The following is a 25883-nucleotide window of genomic DNA, read 5'->3' on the forward strand; positions in this document are numbered from 1 at the left end:
ACAAATGTGCAACCCGAGTCTTAACTAAAATATCACAGATCACACAAAAAATATCAGCTGCCCCTTTAAGGGCGTGAGGTTACCACGGCAACAAGTGGGTTCGGGAGTCGCCAGTGACAGTGTGTGAGATAGAGAATCTGATCAGTACAGCCGATGTGTCGTTGCTAGCAGTTGAAGCAAACTCAAACGTTGAAAAACAACCGATCTTGTCAACAAAACAATGTAAATACCCAAGAAACACAAGAACAAAGTCTCACTTCAGTAGATTTGAGTAAATTAGACCAACTTTAACACCTTTGTGCAGAGCTTCTAAAAATGTATCATCTTCAGCTCTTGAATCACAGTGCGCACAGCTCCCCAGCCAGGCAGGCTAACCTATATTATTTGACTCCTAGCTAGTTCTTTGTGTGACTAGCTACCAGATATGAACACATCGACATAATCACTTTGAAAACTGCTACTGCAGCATTTATTTTGCTGTAAATGAGCTCATACTTCAATTACTATTCGCTAACGTGAGTGAAATGCTTGCACTGTGGAGCCCTGACCACCCGTGTTAATTTTAGGAACCTGGTATCTAATCTAACCAATCAAATCAATGATTACATCCCAGGACAGAAGTCAACGATCTGAAGTCACTTCCTCAGGCCAGGATTAAGATTTGTTTGAGATGTATGGTCAGAAAAAAAAATGGAGAAAGAAACAGGCATGTGCAAATGTTGCCTTTTGAGTCAAATGTCACTGAATGTTAGGCTGGAAATTGTCTATATGCTGTTCTTCTGAGGAAAGCATTGATTGTCAGGAAGCCAGAGTGAACGAAAGGAAGAGGGAGCCCTTAAAACAGGAAATTGGCTGTGTCTCTTTTCATGACCATCTCTAGAATTTCTCGTTCCTGTTTTAGACACTATACAATAGAGCAGTGGTTTCCTGTGGTCCGCAGGGGTAATTGCATGTATTTTCTTATTGACTTTTTTCCCTTCCAAAATTAATAAGTTGATAGTATTAATTTTACATTACTTTTCACAGTGCTAACTGTAAATAATAATAGGCCCTTCATTTGTTACATACTGCAAAAATGTACCAAATTTGACTGTCAATATATATTTTTAAAGACCTAGGACTCCACAAAATGGTGGTCCTCAAGAGTTTATTTTATTATTATTTTTTTACCCCTTTTTCTCCACAATTTCGTGGTATCCAATTGTTAGTATCTACTATCTTGTCTCATCGCTACAACTCCCGTACGGGCTCGGGAGAGACGAAGGTTGAAAGTCATCCGACCTCCGATACACAACCCAACCAAGCTGCACCGCTTCTTAACACAGCGCGCATCCAACCCGGAAGCCAGCCGCACCAATGTGTCGGAGGAAACACAGTGCACCTGGCAACCTGGTTAGTGTGCACAGCGCCCGGCCCGCCACAGGAGTCGCTGGTGCGCGATGAGACAAGGACATCCTTACCGGCCTAACCCGAACGACGCTAGGCCAATTGTGCGTCGCACATTTTCATTTGTACTTCTGTAAGTTGCTATAAGTGGTGGACAATGATAGAGACAATACATACGTGGCTGAGTATTCGAAGAGTCCATAGTAAGGGTTGAACATCTCCTTAGACAACAGGAAGAACCACTCCCTGGCCACACCTCCGTAGTCCAGCCCCTTCTCTGACTCAAACTCGATCCAGAGGCGGGCCTTCAGGATATCTGGTCTCTTCAGAGACATGATACGGCGATACGACTCCTCAAAGATGTTGGTCCTGTGCAGCTTCATCTCAAACCTGTTAGGGATGTCCGCCTGGGGACACAATAGATTAAAAAACGTCATACACACATTCAGTGCACCTAAAAGGGAATACAAACAACAACAACAACAAATACATGTTTACTCTAAAACAGTTTATTTAAGTTGAGTTTACTTAAGTATTATTTATCTGTACAGGGGATGGATGGTTGTTCATGCCACAAACGTTTGGGATAAAAGCCTCGTTCAGTGGTTCTAACCAGGGAACACACAAAGAGAAAGACTAATTTCTCTTCAGATTAATGTTAACTAGGATGTGTGAGGTAAGGTAAAGTGTTTTTGCACTGAATATAAAACAACGTGCCCCATTTGACAACTTAATTACAGTGAATTAATTAAAGAATTAAGAGGGCCTAATTAATTAGCAATTAATTCAGAGTCGCTGAAATTAAGTGTGTTGCAAAAGCCTTGCAAAAGTATTCAGACCTCTTGGATTTCTTCACATACATTTTTATTGTGTTACAAAGCGGGATTAAAATTGATTCAATTGTTATTTTTTTGTCAACAATGTACACAAAATACGCTTAATGTCTAAGTGGAAGATGAATAGAAATTAAATAACCAAAATATAGTCGTTGCATCAGTACTCAGCTCCTTGAGTCAATACATCTTAGAATCACCCTTTGGCATCAATTACAGCTGTGAGTCTTTCTGGGTAAGCCTCTAAGAACTTTGAACACCTTGATTGTACAATATTTGCCTATTATTATTTTCAAAAAATCTTCAAGCTCTGTCAAGACGTTGGGGATCATGGCTAGACAGAAATGTTTAAGTCTTCCCCATAGATTTTCAATCCGATTTAAGTCAAAATGGTAACTTGGCCACTCCGGAACATTCAATGTCTTCTTGGTAAGCAACTTCTTTGGCCTTGTGTTTTAAGTTATTCTCCTGCTGAAAAGGAGAATTCCCTTCCCAGTCTCTGTTGTGAAGCAGGTTTTCCTCTAGGATTTTGCCTGTGCTTAGCTCTATCCCATTTCTTTCTATCCTGAACAAGTGTTTGCTGATGACAAGCATACCCATACCATGATGCAGCCACCACCATCCTTGAAAATAAGGAGGCAGTTACTCAGTGATGTTTGGTGTTGGATTTGGCTTAAACATTAGGCTTTGCTTTTATTAAGCCAAAAAGTGTATTATTTAGTTTTTTGTTGTTGTTGTTTTTGCCTTGTTGCATAGAAGATGCAAGTTCTGGAATATTTGTATTTGGTATAATTCGTATTCTTATTTTCATCCTGTCATTTAAGTCATTATTTTGGAGTCACTACAATGGTGTTGATCCAATCTCCGTTGTTTTCTCCCATCAAATCAAATTTATTTATATAGCCCTTCGTACATCAGCTGATATCTCAAAGTGCTGTACAGAAACCCAGCCTAAAACCCCAAACAGCAAGCAATGCAGGTGTAGAAGCACGGTTGTTAGGAAAAACTCCCCTCGAAAGGCCAAAACAGACATTGAACTCTGTAGCTGTTTAAAAATAATGGTAACATCCCTGAGCAGGTTCATTCCTGTCCTGCATCTCAGTTCAGAATGATGACTATCTTTGATGTGTCTGAGTGGTTTAATACATAATCCACAGAATAATTATTAACTTGACCATGTTAAAGAGATTTTCAATGTCCGATGTGTTAGTGTCACCCATCTACCAATCCCTGCAATTCTTTATGAGGCTTTCAAAAAAAAGCTCCCTGGTCTTTGTAGTTGAAATTCAATACTCGACTGAGGGACCTTACAGTCCATGTAACTTATCGTGTGATTTTTGTTAAGCCACATTTTACTCCTGAACTAATTTAGGATTGCCTAAACAAAGGGGCTGAATACTTACGTAAAGACTACATTTTAGTTATACTTTTTTTAAATGATTCATCTTTAAAAAATAAAAATTTTCTTCTACTTTGAATATTTTGTGTAGATTGATGACAACAAAAATTACAATTATATCAATTTTAATCCCACTTTGTAACACAAAATGTTAAGCACCAAAATGCACTAAAAGCACTAAAATGTTGAGCAGCAAGGTAAAATTTCTTACCGGTTTCTTCAACTTCTTTCTGAAGTAATCGTATTTCTGTTTGAATTCTCTAGAGTATGGCACAGCCTGCAATGGAACAAACAAGTGTCAGTCAGTCAATATAACAGTCTATTCTAGAGCGAGAGTGGCTTATCTTGGTCATGAAAGATAGTATCTTTGTAATGTGCAATACTGTATACGGCATCATGGGGACAGTATCTTTGCCTTATGTTAAACCACAATACTGTATATGATGGTGACTGTATATTTGGCTCATAGAAAACCACACATACTCACAGGCCCTGTCTATGCTAGAAAGAGAAAGGGTGGCTTATCTTGGTCGTAAAAGACAGTATCTTTGCCATGTACAATACTGTATATGATGGTGACAGCATATAAATTACGCATTAGAATGGACATGAACCTTCTTATGATGGCTTAAAGTTCAGCCATTTTGGTCAGGGAGTTGGTCAACCATGGTTTGCCAGTGCTGTGATAGTGTAAAAGAATGAATTTCAATAATTTATCTGCACTAAGTTTTTTAGATAATATGCCAATAAACTAAAATTCCATATAAACAACGCAGTCAATCCACATACACTGTATGAAATCAGTTGATATGAGGCAAGTTGTAAATGCAAGTACTGATATTTTATCATAATAGTACTCACTGCTTTCCAAGAAAACAAAAACTTAAGACATTTATGGTCTGTTAGCATATATTTTAGAGGAAATGTATACAGAAAATGTGTATTAAACTCATATAAACTGTATTCATGATTATATGACAATATTTTAGGTTGATAATAATTATATTACAAAATGTCTGATATATCACATGCCTGACTTTTATCTACTGCCATTCCAATTAGACTGCTTTGACTTTATACCTGACCAATATGGCTGCCATTTTCAGCCCATTCTGGAACTTTGAGGATTTATGGCATAGCCATCATCACGAAAACCCATTTGTGCATTAGCTAGTATTTCACAACACTAGCTAGCTAGCTAGAGAGAGTATTCCACATTGAGTGTGTCAACTGGCGTTGGTAGCATCCCTGCCTTTTGTTTCATTTGGATTGACTTGAGACTGGTTCAGCAAGCCGACACTAGCTAGCAAATTTTCGCGCACATTTTGATTTGAATAAATACCGATTCTACCATCACAAAACACCTAAGCTAGAAGGAAAATATGGTAGTGATGATTTGCTCATGAAAGACCCCTGTCAATGTTTGCTACAAGTTTATAGTTTTTTGGTAGGATTAACTGACTTCAGAATGAAAGGGGGTTCAGTGGACAATTTCACTGTGGTAACATTGGCTACAATATGCTGAACAAACTTTTTTAAAATTTTAGTTATCACATAACTGAGTTAGACAGATCAGTGCAGACTGCCGTCTCGCTATCTGCCGTGAAACAATGGACATTGCCCCTCTAGTAATTTAATAGGATCTCTGTGGGTGACAATATCTTCGCCTCATAGTTAACCAGAGATACTCACAGGCCCTGTGATAGCAGGACTCTGTAGACGAGGATCCTCCCATTGAGTGGCTTTGGTGTCTGAAGGTGACAAAATAACAGTCAGGAATATGGTTTTACTTTATACCGTAATAACCCATTAAAATAAAGCTGTAGCAGAAAAAAAAACTCTTCAAAGAAAGGTTCACATCCTCAATTTTTTTGTTGTCATTTGTGATTCATCTGTGAAATCCATTCCATCACTCACTCAATGAGTCAGTCAGCCACAACATCGACTGCTGACATCCTGCTTGTTAAATTGAGCACACTGTGAAGCTTTGAATAATGAATGCAGGTAACCCGAGACAAAGATTCAGGAGGTATTGATCTATGAGAACAGACAGACAGAGACAGAGAGACTGTACAGGTCTACAGTGACACCCAGGGTTTTTCTGTATCAAAAGGAGGTTAATGTGTTGGCAGAGGCAGGGGGGTGTGACAATGGGAAGGAAGACTGTAGATGCCCCCGTCTTGGCGGTGTAGAGACATTTTTAAGCCAACGTCCTGCTCTTCTACACATCAAGGCGAAAGCTGTGTTCTTTTTCTCAAACATAACCAAATCAAGTGTTAAATTCATTTTTGGGGGAAATTTTTATTTCTCCCTCACTTTAATTTTGGTCATTGTTAGTTCTCAAAGATGATATTATTTAAAAAAAAAAATATATATATATATATATACATATATTATCTTATATTATCTTCTCTACCTACTTTACATCTGGTTCTAGACATTTAAGTTTACACTGAAAATGTTATTCCATCACAAAAACAAATACATTTGTATCTATCTATATATAGCATACAAAACATTAAGAACATGCTCTTTCCATGCCCCAACAAATTGAGGCTGGTCTGAGGGCATACGGGCGGGTGCAACACAATATCAGGAAGGTGTTCCTAATGTTTAGTATAGTCAGTGTAAGGTTAAGTATTCAGACGCCTGGAGTACACATTTTGGTACGTTACAGCCTTATTCTAAAATGGATTACATTTATTTCCCCCCCCATCAATCTACACACAATACCCCATAATGACAAATTTAGCAAATTTATAAACATCTGAAATATCACATTACATAAGTATTCAGACCCTTTACTCAGTACTTTGTTTAAGCACCTTTGGCAGCGATTACAGCCTTAAGTCTTCTTGGGTATGACGCTACAAGCTTGGCACACCTGTATTTGGGGAGTTTCTCCCATTCTTCTCTGCAGATCCTCTCAAGCTCTGTCAGGTTGGATGGGGAGCGTCGCTGCACAGCTATTTTCAGCTCTCTCCAGAGATGTTTGATCGGGTTCAAGTCCGGGCTCTGGCTGGGCCGCTCAAGGATATTCAGAGACATGTCCCGAAGCCACTCCTGTGTTGTCTTGGCTGTGTGCTTATGGTCGTTGTCCTGTTGGAATGTGAACCTTCGCCCCAGTCTGAAGTTCTGAGCGCTCTGGAGCAGGTTTTCATCAAGGATCTCTGCACTTTATTCCATTCATCTTTCCCTCGGTCTTGACTAGTCTCCCAGTCTCTGCCGCTGAAAAACATCCCCACAGCATGATGCTGCCAACACCATGCTTCACCGTTGGGATGGTGCCAGGTTTCCTCCAGATGTGACGCTTGGCATTCAGGCCAAATGGTTCAATCTTGGTTTCATCAGACCAGAGAATTTTCTTTCTCATTGTCAGAGTCCTTTAGGTGCCTTTTGGCAAACTCCAAGTGGGCTGTCATGTGCTTTTTTACTGAGGAACGGCTTCCGTCTGGCCACTCTACCATAAAGGCCTGATTGGCCAGCTCCAGGAAGAGTATTGGTGGTTCCAAAATTCTTCCATTTAAGAATGATGGAGGCCACTGTGTTCTTGGGGATCTTCAATGCTGTAGACATTTTTTGGGGTACCATTCTCCACGTCTGTGCCTCGACACAATCCTGTCTCGTAGCTCTACGGAAAATTCCTTCGACCTCATGGCTTGGTTTTTGCTCTTACATGCACTGTCAAATGTGGGACCTTATATATAGAGAAGTGTGTGCCTTTCCAAATCATGTCCAATCAATTGAATTTACCACAGGTGGACACCAATCAAGTTGTAGAAATATTAAGGATGATCAATGGAAACAGGAAGCACCTGAGCTCAATTTCGAGTTTCATAGCAAAGGGTCTGAATACTTATGTGAATATTGTATTTCTGTTTCGTATTTTTAATAAATGTGAAACAACAGGTTTTTCTAAATGTTAACTTTGTCATTATGGGGTATTGTGTGCAGATTGATGAGGACAAAGATGTATATAAGATTTTCGAGTAAGGCTGCAACGTAACAAAATGTGGGAAAAGTCAAGGGGTCTGAATACTTTACGAATGCACTGGATATACCCACCGCCCAGTTTATTAGGTACACCTACCAGGTACATTGAGTACCGGGTTGGACACCCCTTTGCCCCCAGAACAGCCTGAACTCTTAGGGACATTCCAAAAGATGTTGGAAACGTTTTGCCCACAGGACTGTCACTGACTGGATGTGTTTTGTTTGTCGTATCATTCTCAGTAAACCCTAAAAACTGCCATCCGTTTCTGTGAAACTGGATCTCTCACGCCTGGCACCGATGATCACACCGTGCTCAAAGTCTCTTAGGTCATACATTTTTCCCATTCAACCGAACGCCTTGATGCCGGCCACGTGACTCACTGTCTGTAGGAGCAATTCATTTTTGTGAATGGGATTGTGTATATAATAAGTTAGGACTTAGGCAACACGAGAGAGAGAGACAGAGAGAGACAGAGAGAGACAGAGAGAGACAGAGAGAGAGAGACAGAGAGACAGAGAGACAGAGAGAAAAACACATGGGGAGGTTAGTAGATCGAGAGCGACAAAGAACGAGAGAGAGCAAGTGAGAAACACTGAGCGAGAAAGAAATCGAGAAAGACAGAGAAACACTGTCTCACCGTTTGAGGAAGAGAGATGGTCTTCAAGTATCCAAGAGAAAGAGATGAAAACAGTCAATACGTTAACACAGGTAGAGAGGCAGAGCCCTGCAACTTACTGTGGTCAATGTAGAAGGTCCTGCCATCTGCATGCACGCGTTCCTCCCAGCCAGGCTAGAGAGGAGAGAGCACAGTGAGTAACTGACTCAGACAGATGGGGGATGACAGACAGTAGGAGTGGCACCAGTTACACCTGGTAATACCAGCACATCCATCCAGACCAGTACACCATTGATACAGTGACCATCCAGACCGGTACAGTACACCACCATCGACACAGTGACCACAGTGACAGTGACGCAGCGAGCCACAAACACACTGACTGTCAGTGGGACAGAGAGAGAGAGAGAGAGAGCAGGCCAGGGGCGAGATTAGATTGGTCCACTAGCTTCAGTCTGACCCAGTCGGGTAGAGAGACGGCTGTGTATCAGGAGGAAGACCACCATACCTTTGGTGGTGAAGACTGGGAAAATAAAAAGGGAGGTCAATCACATCATGCAGCAGACCGGAATAGAATAGAGTGGACCACTACCCTCCTCATCACGCTCCACGGGACCACTACCCTCCTCATCACGCTCCACGGGACCACTACCCTCCTCATCGCCCTCCACGGGACCACTACCCTCCTCATCACGCTCCACGGGACCACTACCCTCCTCATCGCCCTCCACGGGACCACTACCCTCCTCATCGCCCTCCACGGGACCACTACCCTCCTCATCGCCTTCCACGGGACCACTACCCTCCTCATCACGCTCCACGGGACCACTACCCTCCTCATCGCCCTCCACGGGACCACTACCCTCCTCATCACGCTCCACGGGACCACTACCCTCCTCATCACCCTCCACGGGACCACTACCCTCCTCATCACGCTCCACGGGACCACTACCCTCCTCATCCCTCCACGGGACCACTACCCTCCTCATCGCCCTCCACGGGACCACTACCCTCCTCATCACGCTCCACGGGACCACTACCCTCCTCATCGCCCTCCACGGGACCACTACCCTCCTCATCGCCCTCCACGGGACCACTACCCTCCTCATCACGCTCCACGGGACCACTACCCTCCTCATCGCCCTCCACGGGACCACTACCCTCCTCATCGCCCTCCACGGGACCACTACCCTCCTCATCGCCCTCCACGGGACCACTACCCTCCTCATCGCCCTCCACGGGACCACCGCCCTCTCCCACCGCCCTCCACGGGACCACCGCCCTCTCCCACCGCCCTCCACGGGACCACTGCCCTCTCCCACCGCCCTCCACGGGACCACTGCCCTCTCCCACCGCCCTCCACGGGACCACTGCCCTCTCCCACCGCCCTCCACGGGACCACTGCCCTCTCCCACGGCCCTCCACGGGACCACTGCCCTCTCCCACCGCCCTCCACGGGACCACTGCCCTCTCCCACCGCCCTCCACGGGACCACTGCCCTCCTCACCGCCCTTCACGGGACCACTGCCCTCTCCCACCGCCCTCCAAGGGACCACTGCCCTCTCCCACCGCCCTCCCCGGACACTACTGCCCTCCCCGGACACTACTGCCCTCCCCGGACACTACTGCCCTCCCCGGACACTACTGCCCTCCCCGGACACTACTGCCCTCCCCGGAGACTACTGCCCTCCCCGGAGACTACTGCCCTCCCCGGAGACTACTGCCCTCCCCGGAGACTACTGCCCTCCCCGGAGACTACTGCCCTCCCCGGAGACTACTGCCCTCCCCGGAGACTACTGCCCTCCCTGGGGTCTACTGCCCTCCATGGAGACTACTGTCCTCTTCATTACCCTCCCTGGGGTCTACTGCCCTCCATGGAGACTACTGCCCTCTTCATTACCCTCCCTGGGGACTACTGTCCTCTTCATTACCCTCCCTGGGGTCTACTGCCCTCCATGGAGACTACTGCCCTCTTCATTACCCTCCCTGGGGACTACTGTCCTCTCCGTTACCCTCCCTGGGGACTACTGCCCTCTTCATTACCCTCCCTGGGGACTACTGTCCTCTCCGTTACCCTCCCTGGGGACTACTGCCCTCTTCATTACCCTCCCTGGGGTCTACTGCCCTCTTCATTACCCTCCCTGGGGACTACTGCCCTCTTCATTACCCTCCCTGGGGACTACTGCCCTCCATGGAGACTACTGCCCTCTTCATTACCCTCCCTGGGGTCTACTGCCCTCTTCATTACCCTCCCTGGGGACTACTGCCCTCCATGGAGACTACTGTCCTCTTCATTACCCTCCCTGGGGTCTACTGCCCTCCATGGAGACTACTGCCCTCTTCATTACCCTCCCTGGGGACTACTGTCCTCTCCGTTACCCTCCCTGGGGCCTACTGCCCTCTTCATTACCCTCCCTGGGGTCTACTGCCCTCTTCATTACCCTCCCTGGGGACTATTACCCTATTCACTACCCTCCCTGGAGACTACTGCCCTCCCTGGAGACTACTGCCCTCTTCATTACCCCCCCTGGAGACAACTGCCCTCTTCACTACCTTTCCTGGAGACTACTGCCCTCTTTACTACCCTCCCTGGGGAATACTGCCCTCCCTGGAGACTACTGCCCTCTTCACTACTGCCCTTTTCACTACCCTCCCTGGGGAATACTACCCTCCCTGGGGTCTACTGCCCTGTCCATTACCCTCCCTGGGGCCTACTGCCCTCTTCATTACCCTCCCTGGGGCCTACTGCCCTCTTCATTACCCTCCCTGGGGCCTACTGCCCTCTTCATTACCCTCCCTGGGGCCTACTGCCCTCTTCATTACCCTCCCTGGGGCCTACTGCCCTCTTCATTACCCTCCCTGGGGTCTACTGCCCTCTTCATTACCCTCCCTGGGGTCTACTGCCCTCTTCATTACCCTCCCTGGGGTCTACTGCCCTCTTCATTACCCTACTGCCCTCCATGGAGACTACTGCCCTCTTCATTGCCTTCCATGGAGACTACTGCCCTCTTCATTACCCTCCCTGGAGACTATTACCCTATTCACTACCTTCCCTGGAGACTACTACCCTCCCTGGGGTCTACTGCCCTCCCTGGGGTCTACTGCCCTCCCTGGGGTCTACTGCCCTCCCTGGGGTCTACTGCCCTCTTCACTACCCTTCCTGGAGACTACTGCTCTCTTCACTACCCTCCCTGGGGAATACTGCCCTCCCTGGAGACTACTGCCCTCTTCACTACTGCCCTCTTCACTACCCTCCCTGGGGAATACTACCCTCCCTGGGGTCTACTGCCCTGTCCATTACCCTCCCTGGGGCCTACTGCCCTCTTCATTACCCTCCCTGGGGCCTACTGCCCTCTTCATTACCCTCCCTGGGGCCTACTGCCCTCTTCATTACCCTCCCTGGGGCCTACTGCCCACTTCATTACCCTCCCTGGGGCCTACTGCCCTCTTCATTACCCTCCCTGGGGTCTAATGCCCTCTTCATTACCCTCCCTGGGGTCTACTACCCTCTTCATTACCCTCCCTGGGGTCTACTGCCCTCTTCATTACCCTCCCTGGGGTCTACTGCCCTCTTCATTACCCTACTGCCCTCCATGGAGACTACTGCCCTCTTCATTGCCCTCCATGGAGACTACTGCCCTCTTCATTACCCTCCCTGGAGACTATTACCCTATTCACTACCCTCCCTGGAGACTACTACCCTCCCTGGGGTCTACTGCCCTCCCTGGGGTCTACTGCCCTCTTCATTACCCTCCCTGGGGACTATTACCCTATTCACTACCCTCCCTGGAGACTACTACCCTCCCTGGGGTCTACTGCCCTCTTCATTACCCTCCCTGGGGACCACTACCCCAGACACTGAACATTGTGCAGTCTGGGGGGGGCTGAGTGTGGGCTGGGGGACTCTGATGGAGAATGAGAAGGGGGTGTTGGGGGGGAACGAGCATAGAGAGAGGAGGGGGGAGCGATGAGACAACAGTCATCCAACCATCATGCCAGTTATGAGAGAGAGATAGAGAGTGCAGTTTGCAGCACAGGGCATAGGGCAGGCAGTCACAGTAAGACAAGGCAGGCAGAGGGAGGCTGCGCTGTACGGTTGCATTCAGCACCAACCTCCTCTGGTAGGTTTGGTAGGGTCTGCCAGTAAGACGTCCCCCCCACGCCATGGAGAGAACAGAGAGAAAACAAACACACCACTAGCGCCAGGAAGCCTCATGTAATTTAAAAGCATAAGGGGTACAGCTACATGTCAAGTGTGTGCATTCTCCTCAAATTGAGGGTTTGTCAAAAAAAAATTTTTTTTATTTTTTTTATTTCACCTTTATTTAACCAGGTAGGCTAGTTGAGAACAAGTTGTGAGAATTGCTTATACGTACGGATGTACCGATTCACCGATAAGCATCGGTCAGTGGTACCACAAACAGATCGAAATGTAGAATGCGCCGGTCAGGAAATAGATTCAAACGTTACGAATTCCCGCGTATTTTATTTTTTTGCTGCTCAAATTATTTTCTTTCAACCTTCAGGAAATACCTAATATTTTGTGACAACTGGGCCTTCCCGTCACTGTCAAACTAAGCATGTAATTACGTTGACAGTCAATGATCTGCAAGCCATTTTGCCGAACAACCCGAGTAATATCAGTAGCCTGGTCAAACAGCTCGTTGAGTGCAGCTTCGCATGCTGATCTATGAGAGGCTTATTTCTGATCTTGCACATCTGCTCGTCACCTTCAGCATTCAAATGATTGTAGAATGACTTGTGCGGAATGACTTACCTTTATTTAACTAGGCAAGTCAGTTAAGAACAAATTCATATTTTCAATGACGGCCTGGCTGGGTTAACTGCCTGTTCAGGGGCAGAACGACAGATTTTTACATTGTCAGCTCGGGGATTCGATCTTGCAACCTTTCGGTTACTAGTCTAACGCTCTAACCACTAGACTACCTGCTGCCTGGTTGAGTCATAACCAATGTCATTTGCTAGGTTATTATTTTATCAAATGCGCTGTTGAAAATTGTGTTTTCCCGGGATAAAAGTAGCCATAAAAGTTAAAGCTATCTGCCTACACATGCTGACCTGGGCTTACATTAAATTCTATTTCGCTTGTTCAGGTTCACTATCAGCAATAATTTTGGAAGTTTTGCCTGAAACAATCAGTATATATGGTCATTTTTAGATATATAGGGTAAAGATGGTAAAACATATATAAATATTGATACATCACTATTGCTAATACTTTTAATGTACACAAATGGGGACAAACGGAAAACATTTCCCCCTAACTGATAGTGCTAGATGGTAGATGCCCAGTTTCCCTTACACCATAAACATATAGATCATTAACACACACAGATCCAGCTCAGAGAGGCCCCAGCTCAGAGAGGCCCCAGCTCAGAGAGGCCCCAGCTCAGAGAGGCCCCAGCTCAGAGAGGCCCCAGCTCATGAGCTCCATCAGCAGCAGATTTTAATTTAGAATGGAAAATGAATGTGATTATGCAACAATTGTTTGTATTGCATTGAACCGAATTGCATTGATTCGTTCCTCTAATCAAACCGAATTGTTTCAACCTAAAATGTATGGTTCCTGTATCTTATCAGAGCCCATGTATCTAGATACGTATCGAATTGTCTTGAAAGGGAAAGATACACATTCCTACTTAGCCAGTGTCTTTAGAGCGACAGAGTTCCTCGGTAGTAGAGGCTAGTGAATGATTCACATTTGGAATTCAGCAATACTACTCTGATTCCACACTGTGCCTGCCCGGCTTGCTTCATTCCCACACTCCAAAAACAAAAAGGTACTGCGTGCTTCCTCTCCAAAGCTTTGCCAGGCCAGTCCATGACTTAAGCAGTTCTACAATAACAACCTCAAAAGGACGACCAGGTCTTAACTAGGTCTGGGACGATACCAGCTTTGCAATACTTTTCCCACGGCAACAATGAAAACACAAAGCTTATCGACACTCTTTGGTCCTTTAAAAACCAGCTGTGGGTAAAATATGATGTGCTACAGCTTGGAAAAGAAAGAAATGTGACTCTGGATGACAACATAATGATGTTTGTTTCCAACATTAGGGCTGTTTATCTACAGAAGTTATATCCGCTTTGTGTTTTGTTTCATTGCCACGATACAAAACGAGTATGGTGATACTGGTATCGTCTCGGCCCTAGTTATAATCTCAGAACGGAAAATTGATGATTTCGCCCCATTCTGTAAAGGTGATATGAAAGGTTTAATGTTGAAAAGAAATGTGCATTAAGATAATCCAGAGGAAAGGTGAGCTGGAGAGAACTTGGTCCTTCAGGAGATATAAAGATTATGAAGGGTTATAAAGGGTTATAAAGGTTTATGAAGGGATTATGAAGGGTTTATGAAGGGTTTATGAAGGGTTTATGAAGGGGTTATGAAGGGGTTATAAGGTGTTATAAGGTGTTATAAAGGGGTTATAAAGGGGTTATGAAGGGGTTATGAAGGGGTTATGAAGGGCTCAAAAGATGTTATAAACTGTACTTACAGGAAGAGGCCCCAGGTCACCAGGGTCCAGAGAGGCTTTTGTTCTCATGTGGACTGGATACTTCAACCTCGGGTCCTCCTGATAGAGGGAGCGAGGAAGGAGAGAGCGAGGAAGGAGAGAGCGAGGAAGGAGAGAGAGAGGAAGGAGAGAGAGAGAGAGGCCCCAGAGAGAGAGAGAAAGGAGAGAGAGAGAAAGGAGAGAGAGAGAAAGGAGAGAGAGAGAAAGAGAGAGAGAAAGGAGAGAGAGAGAAAGAGAGAGAGAGAGAGAGAGAGAGAGAGAGAGAGAGGAGAGAGAGAGAGAGAGGAAGGAGAGAGAGAGGAAGGAGAGAGAGAGGAAGGAGAGAGAGAGAGAGAGAGAGAGGAAGGAGAGGGAGAGAGAGAGGAAGGAGAGAGAGAGAGAGAGAGGAAGGAGAGGAGAGAGAGAGGAAGGAAGGAGAGAGAGAGAGAGAGAGAAGGAAGAGAGAGAGAGAAAGGAGAGAGAGAGAGCGAGGAAGGAGAGAGAGAGAGCGAGGAGGAGGAAGAGAGAGAGAGAGAGAGAGAGAAGGAAGAGAGAGAGAGAGAGAGGAAGGGAGAGAGAGAGAGAGAGAGGAAGGAGAGAGAGAGAGGAAGGAGAGAGAGAGAGAGGAAGGAGAGAGAGAGAGAGAGGAAGGAGAGAGAGAGAGAGAGGAAGGAGAGAGAGAGAGAGAGAGAGAGAGAGAGAGAGAGAGAAAGAGAGAGAGAGAGAGAGAGAGAGAGGAGAGAGAGAGAGAGAGAGAGAGGAGAGAGAGAGAGAGAGAGAGAGGAAGGAGAGAGAGAGAGAGGAAGGAGAGAGAGAGAGAGAGAAAGGAGAGAGAGAGAGAAAGGAGAGAGAGAAAGAAAGGAGAGAGAGAGAGAGAAAGGAAGGAGAGAGAGAGAAAGGAAGGAGAGAGAGAGAGAAAGGAAGGAGAGAGAGAGAAAGGAAGGAGAGAGAGAGAAAAGAGAGAGAGAAAGGAAGGAGAGAGAGAGAAAAGAGAGAGAGAAAGGAAGGAGAGAGAGAAAGGAAGGAGAGAGAGAAAGGAGAGAGAAAGGAGAGAGAGAGAGAAAAAGGAGAGAGAGAAAGGAGAGAGAGAGAGAAAGGAGAGAGAGAGAGAAAGGAGAGAGAGAAAGGAGAAAGGAGAGAGAGAGAGAAAGGAGAGAGAGAGAGAGAAAGGAGAGAGAGAGAGAGAAAGGAGAGAAAGGAGAGAGAGAGAGAGAAAGGAGAGAGAGAGAGAGAGAGAGAGAGAGAGAGAGAGAGAGAGAGGGGAAGGAGAGAGGGGAAGGAGAGAGAGAGAGAATGTCCAAATCTAAATAATCCAATGTGCTGTCAATTTGACACAGGAGGGGCCAATCATTTAATTTCAGATAGGTAACTATCCACACAATCTTTATTAACCAGACAAAAATAAATGTCCCCACTTCGCTTGGAAAAAAAAAACATTTAATACAATCTCTCCAACTACACTCGAATTGATTACATTTCTTAAGGTCTAACTACTGCATATTGGGGCTGACGAAATGAGATTGAGCGAATTGTTATGATACTACCTTTGTACACCTGAGGTCGCCATCGCGCCCTCTAGTCAATACTGTAGACTAGAGCTGTTAGCTGTTGGCTCAGACACTTTGTTTTTAGACCAATGGGTCTGAGCAGAAAGCTTCTTTTTAGGCTGTTCATCAACTTGGCAGAACATCACCAATTTGCATTGATCAACAATCTGTAAATATGACAGATTTATCCAACCAGCTAATGTTCAATACTTTAAAAAAGTATTGAAGTACAGTCATAAGAACATAAAACAAAATGGTTAGTATTATTACCAGACAGCAGCAGATAACAGGCCAAGGGGCAGGGCCAAGGGGAAGGGCCAAGGGGAAGGGCCAAGGGGAAGGGCCAAGGGGAAGGAGCAGGGCCAAGGGGCAGGACCAAGGGGCAGGGCCAAGGGGAAGGGCCAAGGGGAAGGGCCAAGGGGCAGGGCCAAGGGGCAGGGCCAAGGGGAAGGGCCAAGGGGAAGGGCCAAGGGGAAGGAGCAGGGCCAAGGGGCAGGGCCAAGGGGCAGGGCCAAGGGGAAGGGCCAAGGGGAAGGGCCAAGGGGAAGGGCCAAGGGGAAGGGCCAAGGGGAAGGGCCAAGGGGAAGGGCCAAGGGGCAGGACCAAGGGGAAGGGCCAAGGGGAAGGGCCAAGGGGCAGGGCCAAGGGGCAGGGCCAAGGGGCAGGGCCAAGGGGCAGGGCCAAGGGGCAGGGCCAAGGGGAAGGAGCAGGGCCAAGGGGAAGGAGCAGGGCCAAGGGGAAGGAGCAGGGCCAAGGGGAAGGGCCAAGGGGCAGGGCCAAGGGGCAGGGCCAAGGGGAAGGGGCAGGGCCAAGGGGCAGGGCCAAGGGAAAGGGCCAAGGGGCAGGGCCAAGGGGAAGGAGCAGGGCCAAGGGGCAGAGCCAAGGGGAAGGGGCAGGGCCAAGGGGAAGGGGCAGGGCCAAGGGGAAGGGGCAGGGCCAAGGGGAAGGGGCAGGGGGAAGGGGCAGGGCCAAGGGCAGGGCCAAGGGGAAGGGCCAAGGGGAAGGAGCAGGGCCAAGGGGAAGGAGCAGGGCCAAGGGGCAGGAGCAGGGCCAAGGGGAAGGAGCAGGGCCAAGGGGAAGGGGCAGGGCCAAGGGGAAGGGGCAGGGCCAAGGGGAAGGGCCAAGGGGAAGGGGCAGGGCCAAGGGGCAGGGCCAAGGGGAAGGAGCAGGGCCAAGGGGAAGGAGCAGGGCCAAGGGGAAGGGCCAGGGCCAAGGGGCAGGGCCAAGGGGAAGGGGCAGGGCCAAGGGGAAGGGGCAGGGCCAAGGGGAAGGAGCAGGGCCAAGGGGAAGGGGCAGGGCCAAGGGGAAGGAGCAGGGCCAAGGGGAAGGAGCAGGGCCAAGGGGAAGGAGCAGGGCCAAGGGGAAGGAGCAGGGCCAAGGGGAAGGAGCAGGGCCGAGGGGAAGGGGCAGGGCCGAGGGGAAGGAGCAGGGCCAAGGGGAAGGAGCAGGGCCAAGGGGAAGGGGCAGGGCCAAGGGGAAGGGGCAGGGCCAAGGGGAAGGGCCAGGGCCAAGGGGAAGGGCCAAGGGGAAGGGGCAGGGCCAAGGGGAAGGGGCAGGGCCAAGGGGAAGGGGCAGGGCCAAGGGGAAGGGGCAGGGCCAAGGGGAAGGAGCAGGGCCAAGGGGAAGGAGCAGGGCCAAGGGGAAGGAGCAGGGCCAAGGGGAAGGAGCAGGGCCAAGGGGAAGGAGCAGGGCCAAGCGGAAGGAGCAGGGCCAAGGGAAGGAGCAGGGAGTGTATGAGGACTGGCTGATACTGTACAATAGCAGTAGAACCAGTAGCTGCAAGACGATGATGAAAACCAAGAAGAGGGAAGACGAAAGAAGAATAAGAAGTAGCAGTATCATCTCACCCATGTGGTGAGCCTGCTGTTGTGGTCAATGAAGAAGGGTCTTCCGTTGGGTGCTATCCTCATCTCCCACCCCGGGGGCAGGAAGCTCTGCTGGGACTGATGTCCTGATTTTGGGGAGCTGTAGGGGGAAGGCTGGGGGGACTGGGGGTTGGAGAGGGTGTCCTTCACCGCCCGACGCACAGCTATGTTGTTGGCCGCCCCCTAGAGTAGGACAGAACCCAACGGAACAGATTAGAATGTGAAGGACGGACTCATATAGACTTGGATGTCTTTAGCTCCTGTGTGTCACAAAGGAAATTCCTAGGAACTAGCAAAAATTTGTTGCACGGAAAAAAGTTCTGATTTCTAGTCTTAACTTCCTAATCACTTTTAAAGCAAATATGTTCAACTTAATTAGGCCAGTACCTACACAACCCTAAAAAAACTTTATCTTTCTGCTCCTTGATGATATCTGACTTTTAATACGAGAGAAAAAGTTGTCTTAATTATTCTGTTATCTCCTATGAAAAATGTAAATGACCACATTGACAATGAGGACTTCACCTCAATCTACTCTAAAACACCTCCCCAGTCCCTCCACCCTCTTCCAATCTTTAATTAACTCTCCTTCCAGTTGACGTGAACAACCTTGTTCACGTGATTTCCAAGCTAATGCAGCATCATAATTACATATGACCTAAGGCCCATTAGTGTAATTAACTGTGGGCTTTAATTGCTGTAATAAACAAACAAGTCTAGAGGGAGATTACCACCTGATCCCTCACTCCTTTTCATGCTCTTTTAGCTAGAGGTTTTATAATACAATTAATGACGCATCTGATAATGAACAGTATTTAAAATCCCGTAAGAGTCTATCGACGCACCCAGGCGTCAACCTAAATAAGTAAATCCACATCAAAAACCCAGCAGTTTAAGCTAGAGAGATGTTTTCTTTTGCATGGGCTGTGTCTTAAAATCCACCGGTATCACCGCCTCCCACGTCTGCAGTGAAAGGTGGCAAGGATAGAACGGTGTTTGTCACACCATGAGACATCTGGAAGAATCAGTCTTCGACAAACTTTTTCTATGAAAAGACGAGACTCTTGCGAACAACGTTTTGCTCTATGGCCCCACAAGCATCAAGGGACTAGTCTGAAGTCGGTACAGCCTCGCCTGCCAACTTCTCTCTGTAGTCAATTTGTAAGTCGCTCTGGATAAGAGCGTCTGCTAAATGACTTAAATGTAATGTAAATGTAGCGTCCAAACAGTTTGGGCTGCACACTAATATGACCCCTATGTGGAAAGAGTCTCTCAAGAACATTTCAGTTGTTTTGCTCTAGAATGCCCAAAAGTCTCACAAGACTCATCTTAAAGTCCCCAGTACCTGCATAAAAAAAAAATGAATGGAAGTATATGGAGATAGTTTAGTGACAAAAAAATGGGGTTAAATACATGTAAAAAATATATACAGTGCCTTGCGAAAGTATTCGGCCCCCTTGAACTTTGCGAACTTTTGCCACATTTCAGGCTTCAAACATAAAGATATAAAACTGTATTTTCTTGTGAAGAATCAACAACAAGTGGGACACAATCATGAAGTGGAACGACATTTATTGGATATTTCAAACTTTTTTAACAAATCAAAAACTGAAAAATTGGGCGTGCAAAATTATTCAGCCCCCTTAAGTTAATACTTTGTAGCACCACCTTTTGCTGCGATTACAGCTGTAAGTCGCTTGGGGTATGTCTCTATCAGTTTTGCACATCGAGAGACTGAAATCTTTTCCTATTCCTCCTTGCAAAACAGCTCGAGCTCAGTGAGGTTGGATGGAGAGCATTTGAACAGCAGTTTTCAGTTCTTTCCACAGATTCTCAATTGGATTCAGGTCTGGACTTTGACTTGGCCATTCTAACACCTGGATATGTTTATTTTTGAACCATTCCATTGTAGATTTTGCTCATTGTCTTGTTGGAAGACAAATCTCCGTCCCAGTCTCAGGTCTTTTGCAGACTCCATCAGGTTTTCTTCCAGAATGGTCCTGTATTTGGCTCCATCCATCTTCCCATCAATTTTAACCATCTTCCCTGTCCCTGCTGAAGAAAAGCAGGCCCAAACCATGATGCTGCCACCACCATGTTTGACAGTGGGTATTGTGTGTTCAGGGTGATGAGCTGTGTTGCTTTTACGCCAAACATAACGTTTTGCATTGTTTCCAAAAAGTTCAATTTTGGTTTCATCTGACCAGAGCACCTTCTTCCACATGTTTGGTGTGTCTCCCAGGTGGCTTGTGGCAAACTTTAAACAACACTTTTTATGGATATCTTTAAGAAATGGCTTTCTTCTTGCCACTCTTCCATAAAGGCCAGATTTGTGCAATATACGACTGATTGTTGTCCAATGGACAAAGTCTCCCACCTCAGCTGTAGATCTCTGCAGTTCATCCAGAGTGATCATGGGCCTCTTGGCTGCATCTCTGATCAGTCTTCTCCTTGTATGAGCTGAAAGTTTAGAGGGACGGCCAGGTCTTGGTAGATTTGCAGTGGTCTGATACTCCTTCCATTTCAATATTATCGCTTGCAAAGTGCTCCATGGGATGTTTAAAGTTTGGGAAATCTTTTTGTATCCAAATCCGGCTTTAAACTTTTTCACAACAGTATCTCGGACCTGCCTGGTGTGTTCCTTGTTCTTCATGATGCTCTCTGCGCTTTTAACGGACCTCTGAGACTATCACAGTGCAGGTGCATTTATACGGAGACTTGATTACACACAGGTGGATTGTATTTATCATCATTAGTCATTTAGGTCAACATTGGATCATTCAGAGATCCTCACTGAACTTCTGGAGAGAGTTTGCTGCACTGAAAGTAAAGGGGCTGAATAATTTTGCACGCCCAATTTTTAAATTTTTGATTTGTTAAAAAAGTTTGAAATATCCAATAAATGTCGTTCCACTTCATGATTGTGTCCCACTTGTTGTTGATTCTTCACAAAAAATACAGTTTTATATCTTTATGTTTGAAGCCTGAAATGTGGCAAAAGGTCGCAAAGTTCAAGGGGGCCCAATACTTTCGCAAGGCACTGTATTTATACAGGGCATTTGGAAAGTATTCAGACCACTTGACATTTTCCAAATTTTGTTACATGACAGCCTTATTCTAAAATTGATTGTCCCCCCCCCCCCCCCTCATCAATCTACACACAATGACGAAGCAAAAACTATTTTATTTTATTTCTTGCTATTTTATTAAAAATAAAAACCTGAAATACGACATTTACATAAATATTCAGACCCTTTACTCAGTACTTTGTTGACACACCTTTGGCAGCAATTACAGCCTCGAGTCTTCTTGGGTGTGACGCTACAAGCTTGGTACACCTGTATTTTGGGCGTTTCTCCAATTGTTTTCTGCAGATCCTCTCAAGCTCTGTCAGGTTGGACAAGGGGCGTTGCTGCACAACTATTTTCAGGTCTTCCCAGAGATGTGAGATCGGGTTGAAGTCCGGGCCACTCCAGAACATTCAGAGACCTGTCCCAAAGCCACTCCTGCGTTGTCTTGGCTGTGTGCTTAGGGTCGTTGTCCTGTAGGAAGGTGAAGCTTTACCCCAGTCTGAGGTCCTGGGTGCTCTGGAGCAGGTTTTCATCAAGGATCGCTCTGTACTTTGCTCTGTTCATCTTTGCCTCGATCCTGACTAGTCTCCCAGTCACTCCCACTGAAAAACATCCCCACAGCATGATGCTGCCACCACCATGCTTCACCGTAGGGATGGTGCCAGATTTCCTCCAGATGTGACACTTGGCATTCAGGCCAAAGAGTTCCAATCTTGGTTTCATCAGACCAGAGAATGTTGTTTCTCATGGTCTAAGAGTCTTTAGGTGCCTTTTGGCCAACTTCAAGTGGGCTGTCATGTCTATTTTACTGAGGAGTGGCTTCCGTCTGGCAACTCTAGCATAAAGGCCTGATTGATGGAGTGCTGCAGAGATGATTGTCCTTCTTGAAGGTTCTCCCATCTCCACAGAGTAACTCTACAGCTCTGTCAGAGTGACCATTGGGTCTTTGGTCCTTAAATTAAACTGGTATACTTTTTTATTCATCACATTTTCTTTAATCAATTTTGGTCTTTAATGTAGGGCCAACAGACAAGTCCCTTACTTTTCCCCCTTACATTTTTGTGGTAATGCTGCAATTAGTTGGTTGTATTTTTGGGGGCGAGCAGACATAACTCCACCAGTACTATATTTATGATATAATTTACAAAGATGATACCTTTTTTTAAATTTTTGAAAAAATATATTTGTTTAATCAATTAGTATATTTGAGTTTAACAACAATATTTGTTGTATTATTTGTCTCTTATCTGTTGGATTAAACTGAAATTGCAACCTACTTTCTATGGCTTGTTTTAAAAAATAGCAACCTTTTGGAGATGATCTCATTTTCAAATAACCGAAAGTGAGAAGTCGAAATCTGAATAAAGGGGAAAAGGCCATTCTTCAACAAGGTGTGAGACATTCTTATCTGTTAGTGAACCAGGTTGGATTTAAGTATACCTTTTGTATGACTGATGTCTTTAGTGAGAGGTCTAATGATTTAATCAATTCTGCCCTCCGAATTCATATTCATTATATAAATAGGTCCGTTAAATTTTTGTCTGCCGCTCCAAAGTAAATTTCATATTTTTTGCTCATATCATTTAAAAAACAAGTTGCTAGGTGTAGGCAAGGCCTTAAGCAAATGGTTAAACTGGGAAATGACTAAAGAGTTACAATTGAAGTCGGAAGTTTACATACAGTGGGGCAAAAATTTATTTAGTCAGCCACCAATTGTGCAAGTTCTCCCACTTAAAAAGATGAGAGGCCTGTAATTTATCATCATAGGTGCACTTCAACTATGACAGACAAAATGAAAAAAAATATGTTTTTCTCCAGAAAATCACATTGTAGGATTTTTAATGAATTTATTTGCGGAAAATATTATTTATATGGTGGAAAATAAGTATTTAGTCACCTACAAACAAGCAAGATTTCTGGCTCTCACAGACCTGTAACTTCTTCTTTAAGAGGCTCCTCTGTCCTCCACTCGTTACCTGTATTAATGGCACCTGTTTGAACTTGTTATCAATATAAAAGAAACCTGTCCACAACCTCAAACAGTCACACTCCAAACTCCACTATGGCCAAGACCAAAGAGCTCTCAAAGGACACCAGAAACAAAATTGTAGACCTGCGCCAGGCTGGGAAGACTGAATCTGCAATAGGTAAGCAGCTTGGTTTGAAGAAATCAACTGTGAGAACAATTATTAGGAAATGGAAGACATACAAGACTACTGATAATCTCCCTTGATCTGGGGCTCCACGCAAGATCTCACCCCGTGGGGTTAAAATGATCACAAGAACGGTGAGCAAAAATCCCAGAACCACACGGGGGGACCTAGTGAATGACCTGCAGAGAGCTGGGACCAAAGTAACAAAGCCTACCATCAGTAACACACTATGCCGCCAGGGACTCAAATCCTGCAGTGCCAGATGTGTCCCCCTGCTTAAGCCAGTACATGTCCAGGCCCGTCTGAAGTTTGCTAGAGAGCATTTGGATGATCCAGAAGGAGAATGTCATGTGGTCAGATGAAACCAAAACATAACTTTTTGGTAAAAACTCAACTCGTGTTTGGAGGACAAAAAATGCTGAGTTGCATCCAAAGAACACCATACCTACTGTGAAGCATGGGGGTGGAAATATCACGCTTTGGGGCTGTTTTTCTGCAAAGGGACCAGGACGACTGATCTGTGTAAAGGAAAGAATGAATGGGACCATGTGTTGTGGGATTTTGAGTGAAAACCTCCTTCCATCAGCAAGGGCATTGAAGATGAAACGTGGCTGGGTCTTTCAGCATGACAATGATCCCAAACACACTGCCCAGGCAACGAAGGAGTGGCTTCGTAAGAAGAATTTCAAGGTCCAGGAGTGGCCTAACCAGTCTCCAGAGCTCAACACCATAGAAAATCTTTGGAGGAAGTTGAAAGTCCGTGTTGCCCAGCAACAGCCCCAAAACGTCACTGCTCTAGAGAAGATCTGCATGGAGGAATGGGCCAAAATAACAGCAACAGTGTGTGAAAACCTTGTGAAGACTTACAGAAAACGTTTGACCTCTGTTATATACCCTTTGTTGGCAATGACAAAGTATTGAGATAAACTTTTGTTATTGACCAAATACTTATTTTCCACCATAATTTTTAAATAAATTCATTAAAAATCCAACAATGTGATTTTCTGGATGTTTTCCCCTCATTTGTCTGTCATAGTTGAAGTGTACCTATGATGAAAATTACAGGCCTCATCTTTTTAAGTGGGAGAACTTGCACAATTGGTGGCTGACTAAATACTTTTTTGCCCCATTGTACACCTTAGCCAAATACATTTAAACTCAGTTTTTCACAATGTAGGTCTTAGGTCAGTTAGGATCACCACTTTATTTTAAGAATATGACATGTCAGAATAATAGTAGAGAGAATTATTTATTTCAGCTATTATTTATTTTATCACATACCCAGTGGGTCAGAAGTTTACATACACCCAATTAGTATTTGGTAGCATTGCTTTTAAATAGTTTAACTTGGGTCAAATGTGTTGAGTAGCCTTCCACAAGCTTCACACAATAAGTTGGGTGAATTTTGGCTCATTCCTCCTGACAGAACTGAGTCAGGTTTGAAGGCCTCCTTGCTCAAACATGCCTTCAGTTCTGCCCACAAATGTTCTATAGGATTGAGATCAGGGCTTTGTGATGGCCACTCCAATACCTTGACTTTGTTGTCCTTAAGCCATTTTGCCATAACTTTGGAAGTATGCTTGGGGTCCTTGTCCATATGGAAGACCCATTTGAGACCAAGCTTTAACTTCCTGACTGATGTCTTGAGATGTTGCTTCAATATATCCACATACTTTTCCTACCTCATGCTGCCATCTATTTTGTGAAGTGCACCACTGCAGCAAAGCACCCCCACAACATGATGACGCTACCCCCGTGCTTCACGGTTGAGATGGTGTTCCTCGGCTTGCAAGCCTCCTCATTTTTCCTCCAAACATAATGGTAATTATGGCCAAACAGTTATCAGACCAGAGGACATTTCTCCAAAAAGTACAATATTTTTCCCATGTGCAGTTGCAAACAGTTGTCTGGCTTTTTTTATGGCGGTTTTGGAGCAGTGGCTTCTTCCTTGCTGAGCGGCTTTCAGGTCATGTTGATATAGGACTCATTTTATTGTGGATATAGATAGTTTTGTACCCGTTTCCTCCAGCATCTTCACAAGGTCCTTTGCTATTGTTCTGTGATTGATTTGCACTTTTCACACCAAAGTACATTCATCTCTAGGAGACAGAACGCGTCTCCTTCCTGAGCGGTATGAAGGCTGCGTGGTCCCATGGTGTTTATACTTGCGTAATATTGTTTGTACAGATGAACATGGCACCTTCAGGTGTTTGGAAATTGCTCCCAAGGATGAGCCAGACTTGGAGGTCTACTATTTTTTTTCTCCCTGAGGTCTTTGCTGATTTATTTAGATTTTTCCATGACGTCAAGCAAAGAGACTGAGTTTGAAGGTAGGCTTTGAAATACATCCACAGGTACACCTCCAATTGACTCAAATTATGTAAATTAGCCTATCAGAAGCTTCTAAAGCCATGTCACCATTTTCTGGAATTTTCCAAGCTTTTTAAAGGCACAGTCAACTTAGTGTATGTAAACTTCTGACCCACTGGAATAGTGATACAGTG

General features: G+C 45.7%; 1 protein-coding gene across 11 annotated transcripts in view; it reads right to left on the reverse strand.

The window, feature by feature from the left end:
- Positions 1-25883, reverse strand: part of nedd4l (NEDD4 like E3 ubiquitin protein ligase) — a 122617-nt gene that overhangs the window by 17403 nt on the left and 79331 nt on the right. For 7 of the 11 annotated variants that reach the window (XM_064977357.1, XM_064977356.1, XM_064977359.1 and 4 more), the window contains 7 exons: positions 18138-18338; positions 14747-14824; positions 12342-12365; positions 8348-8402; positions 5311-5369; positions 3830-3895; positions 1564-1793 (listed from right to left, as the gene is read on the reverse strand). In XM_064977357.1, the coding sequence (XP_064833429.1) occupies positions 1564-1793; positions 3830-3895; positions 5311-5369; positions 8348-8402; positions 12342-12365; positions 14747-14824; positions 18138-18338 (713 nt within the window). The remainder of the gene's footprint in view (positions 1-1563; positions 1794-3829; positions 3896-5310; positions 5370-8347; positions 8403-12341; positions 12366-14746; positions 14825-18137; positions 18339-25883) is intronic. The other 4 variants (XM_064977361.1, XM_064977358.1, XM_064977354.1 and 1 more) reach the window with 1 other exon arrangement.

The sequence above is a fragment of the Oncorhynchus masou genome, chromosome 11 (assembly GCF_036934945.1).
Source record: "Oncorhynchus masou masou isolate Uvic2021 chromosome 11, UVic_Omas_1.1, whole genome shotgun sequence".
In the NCBI taxonomy this organism is placed as follows: Eukaryota; Metazoa; Chordata; class Actinopteri; order Salmoniformes; family Salmonidae; genus Oncorhynchus; species Oncorhynchus masou.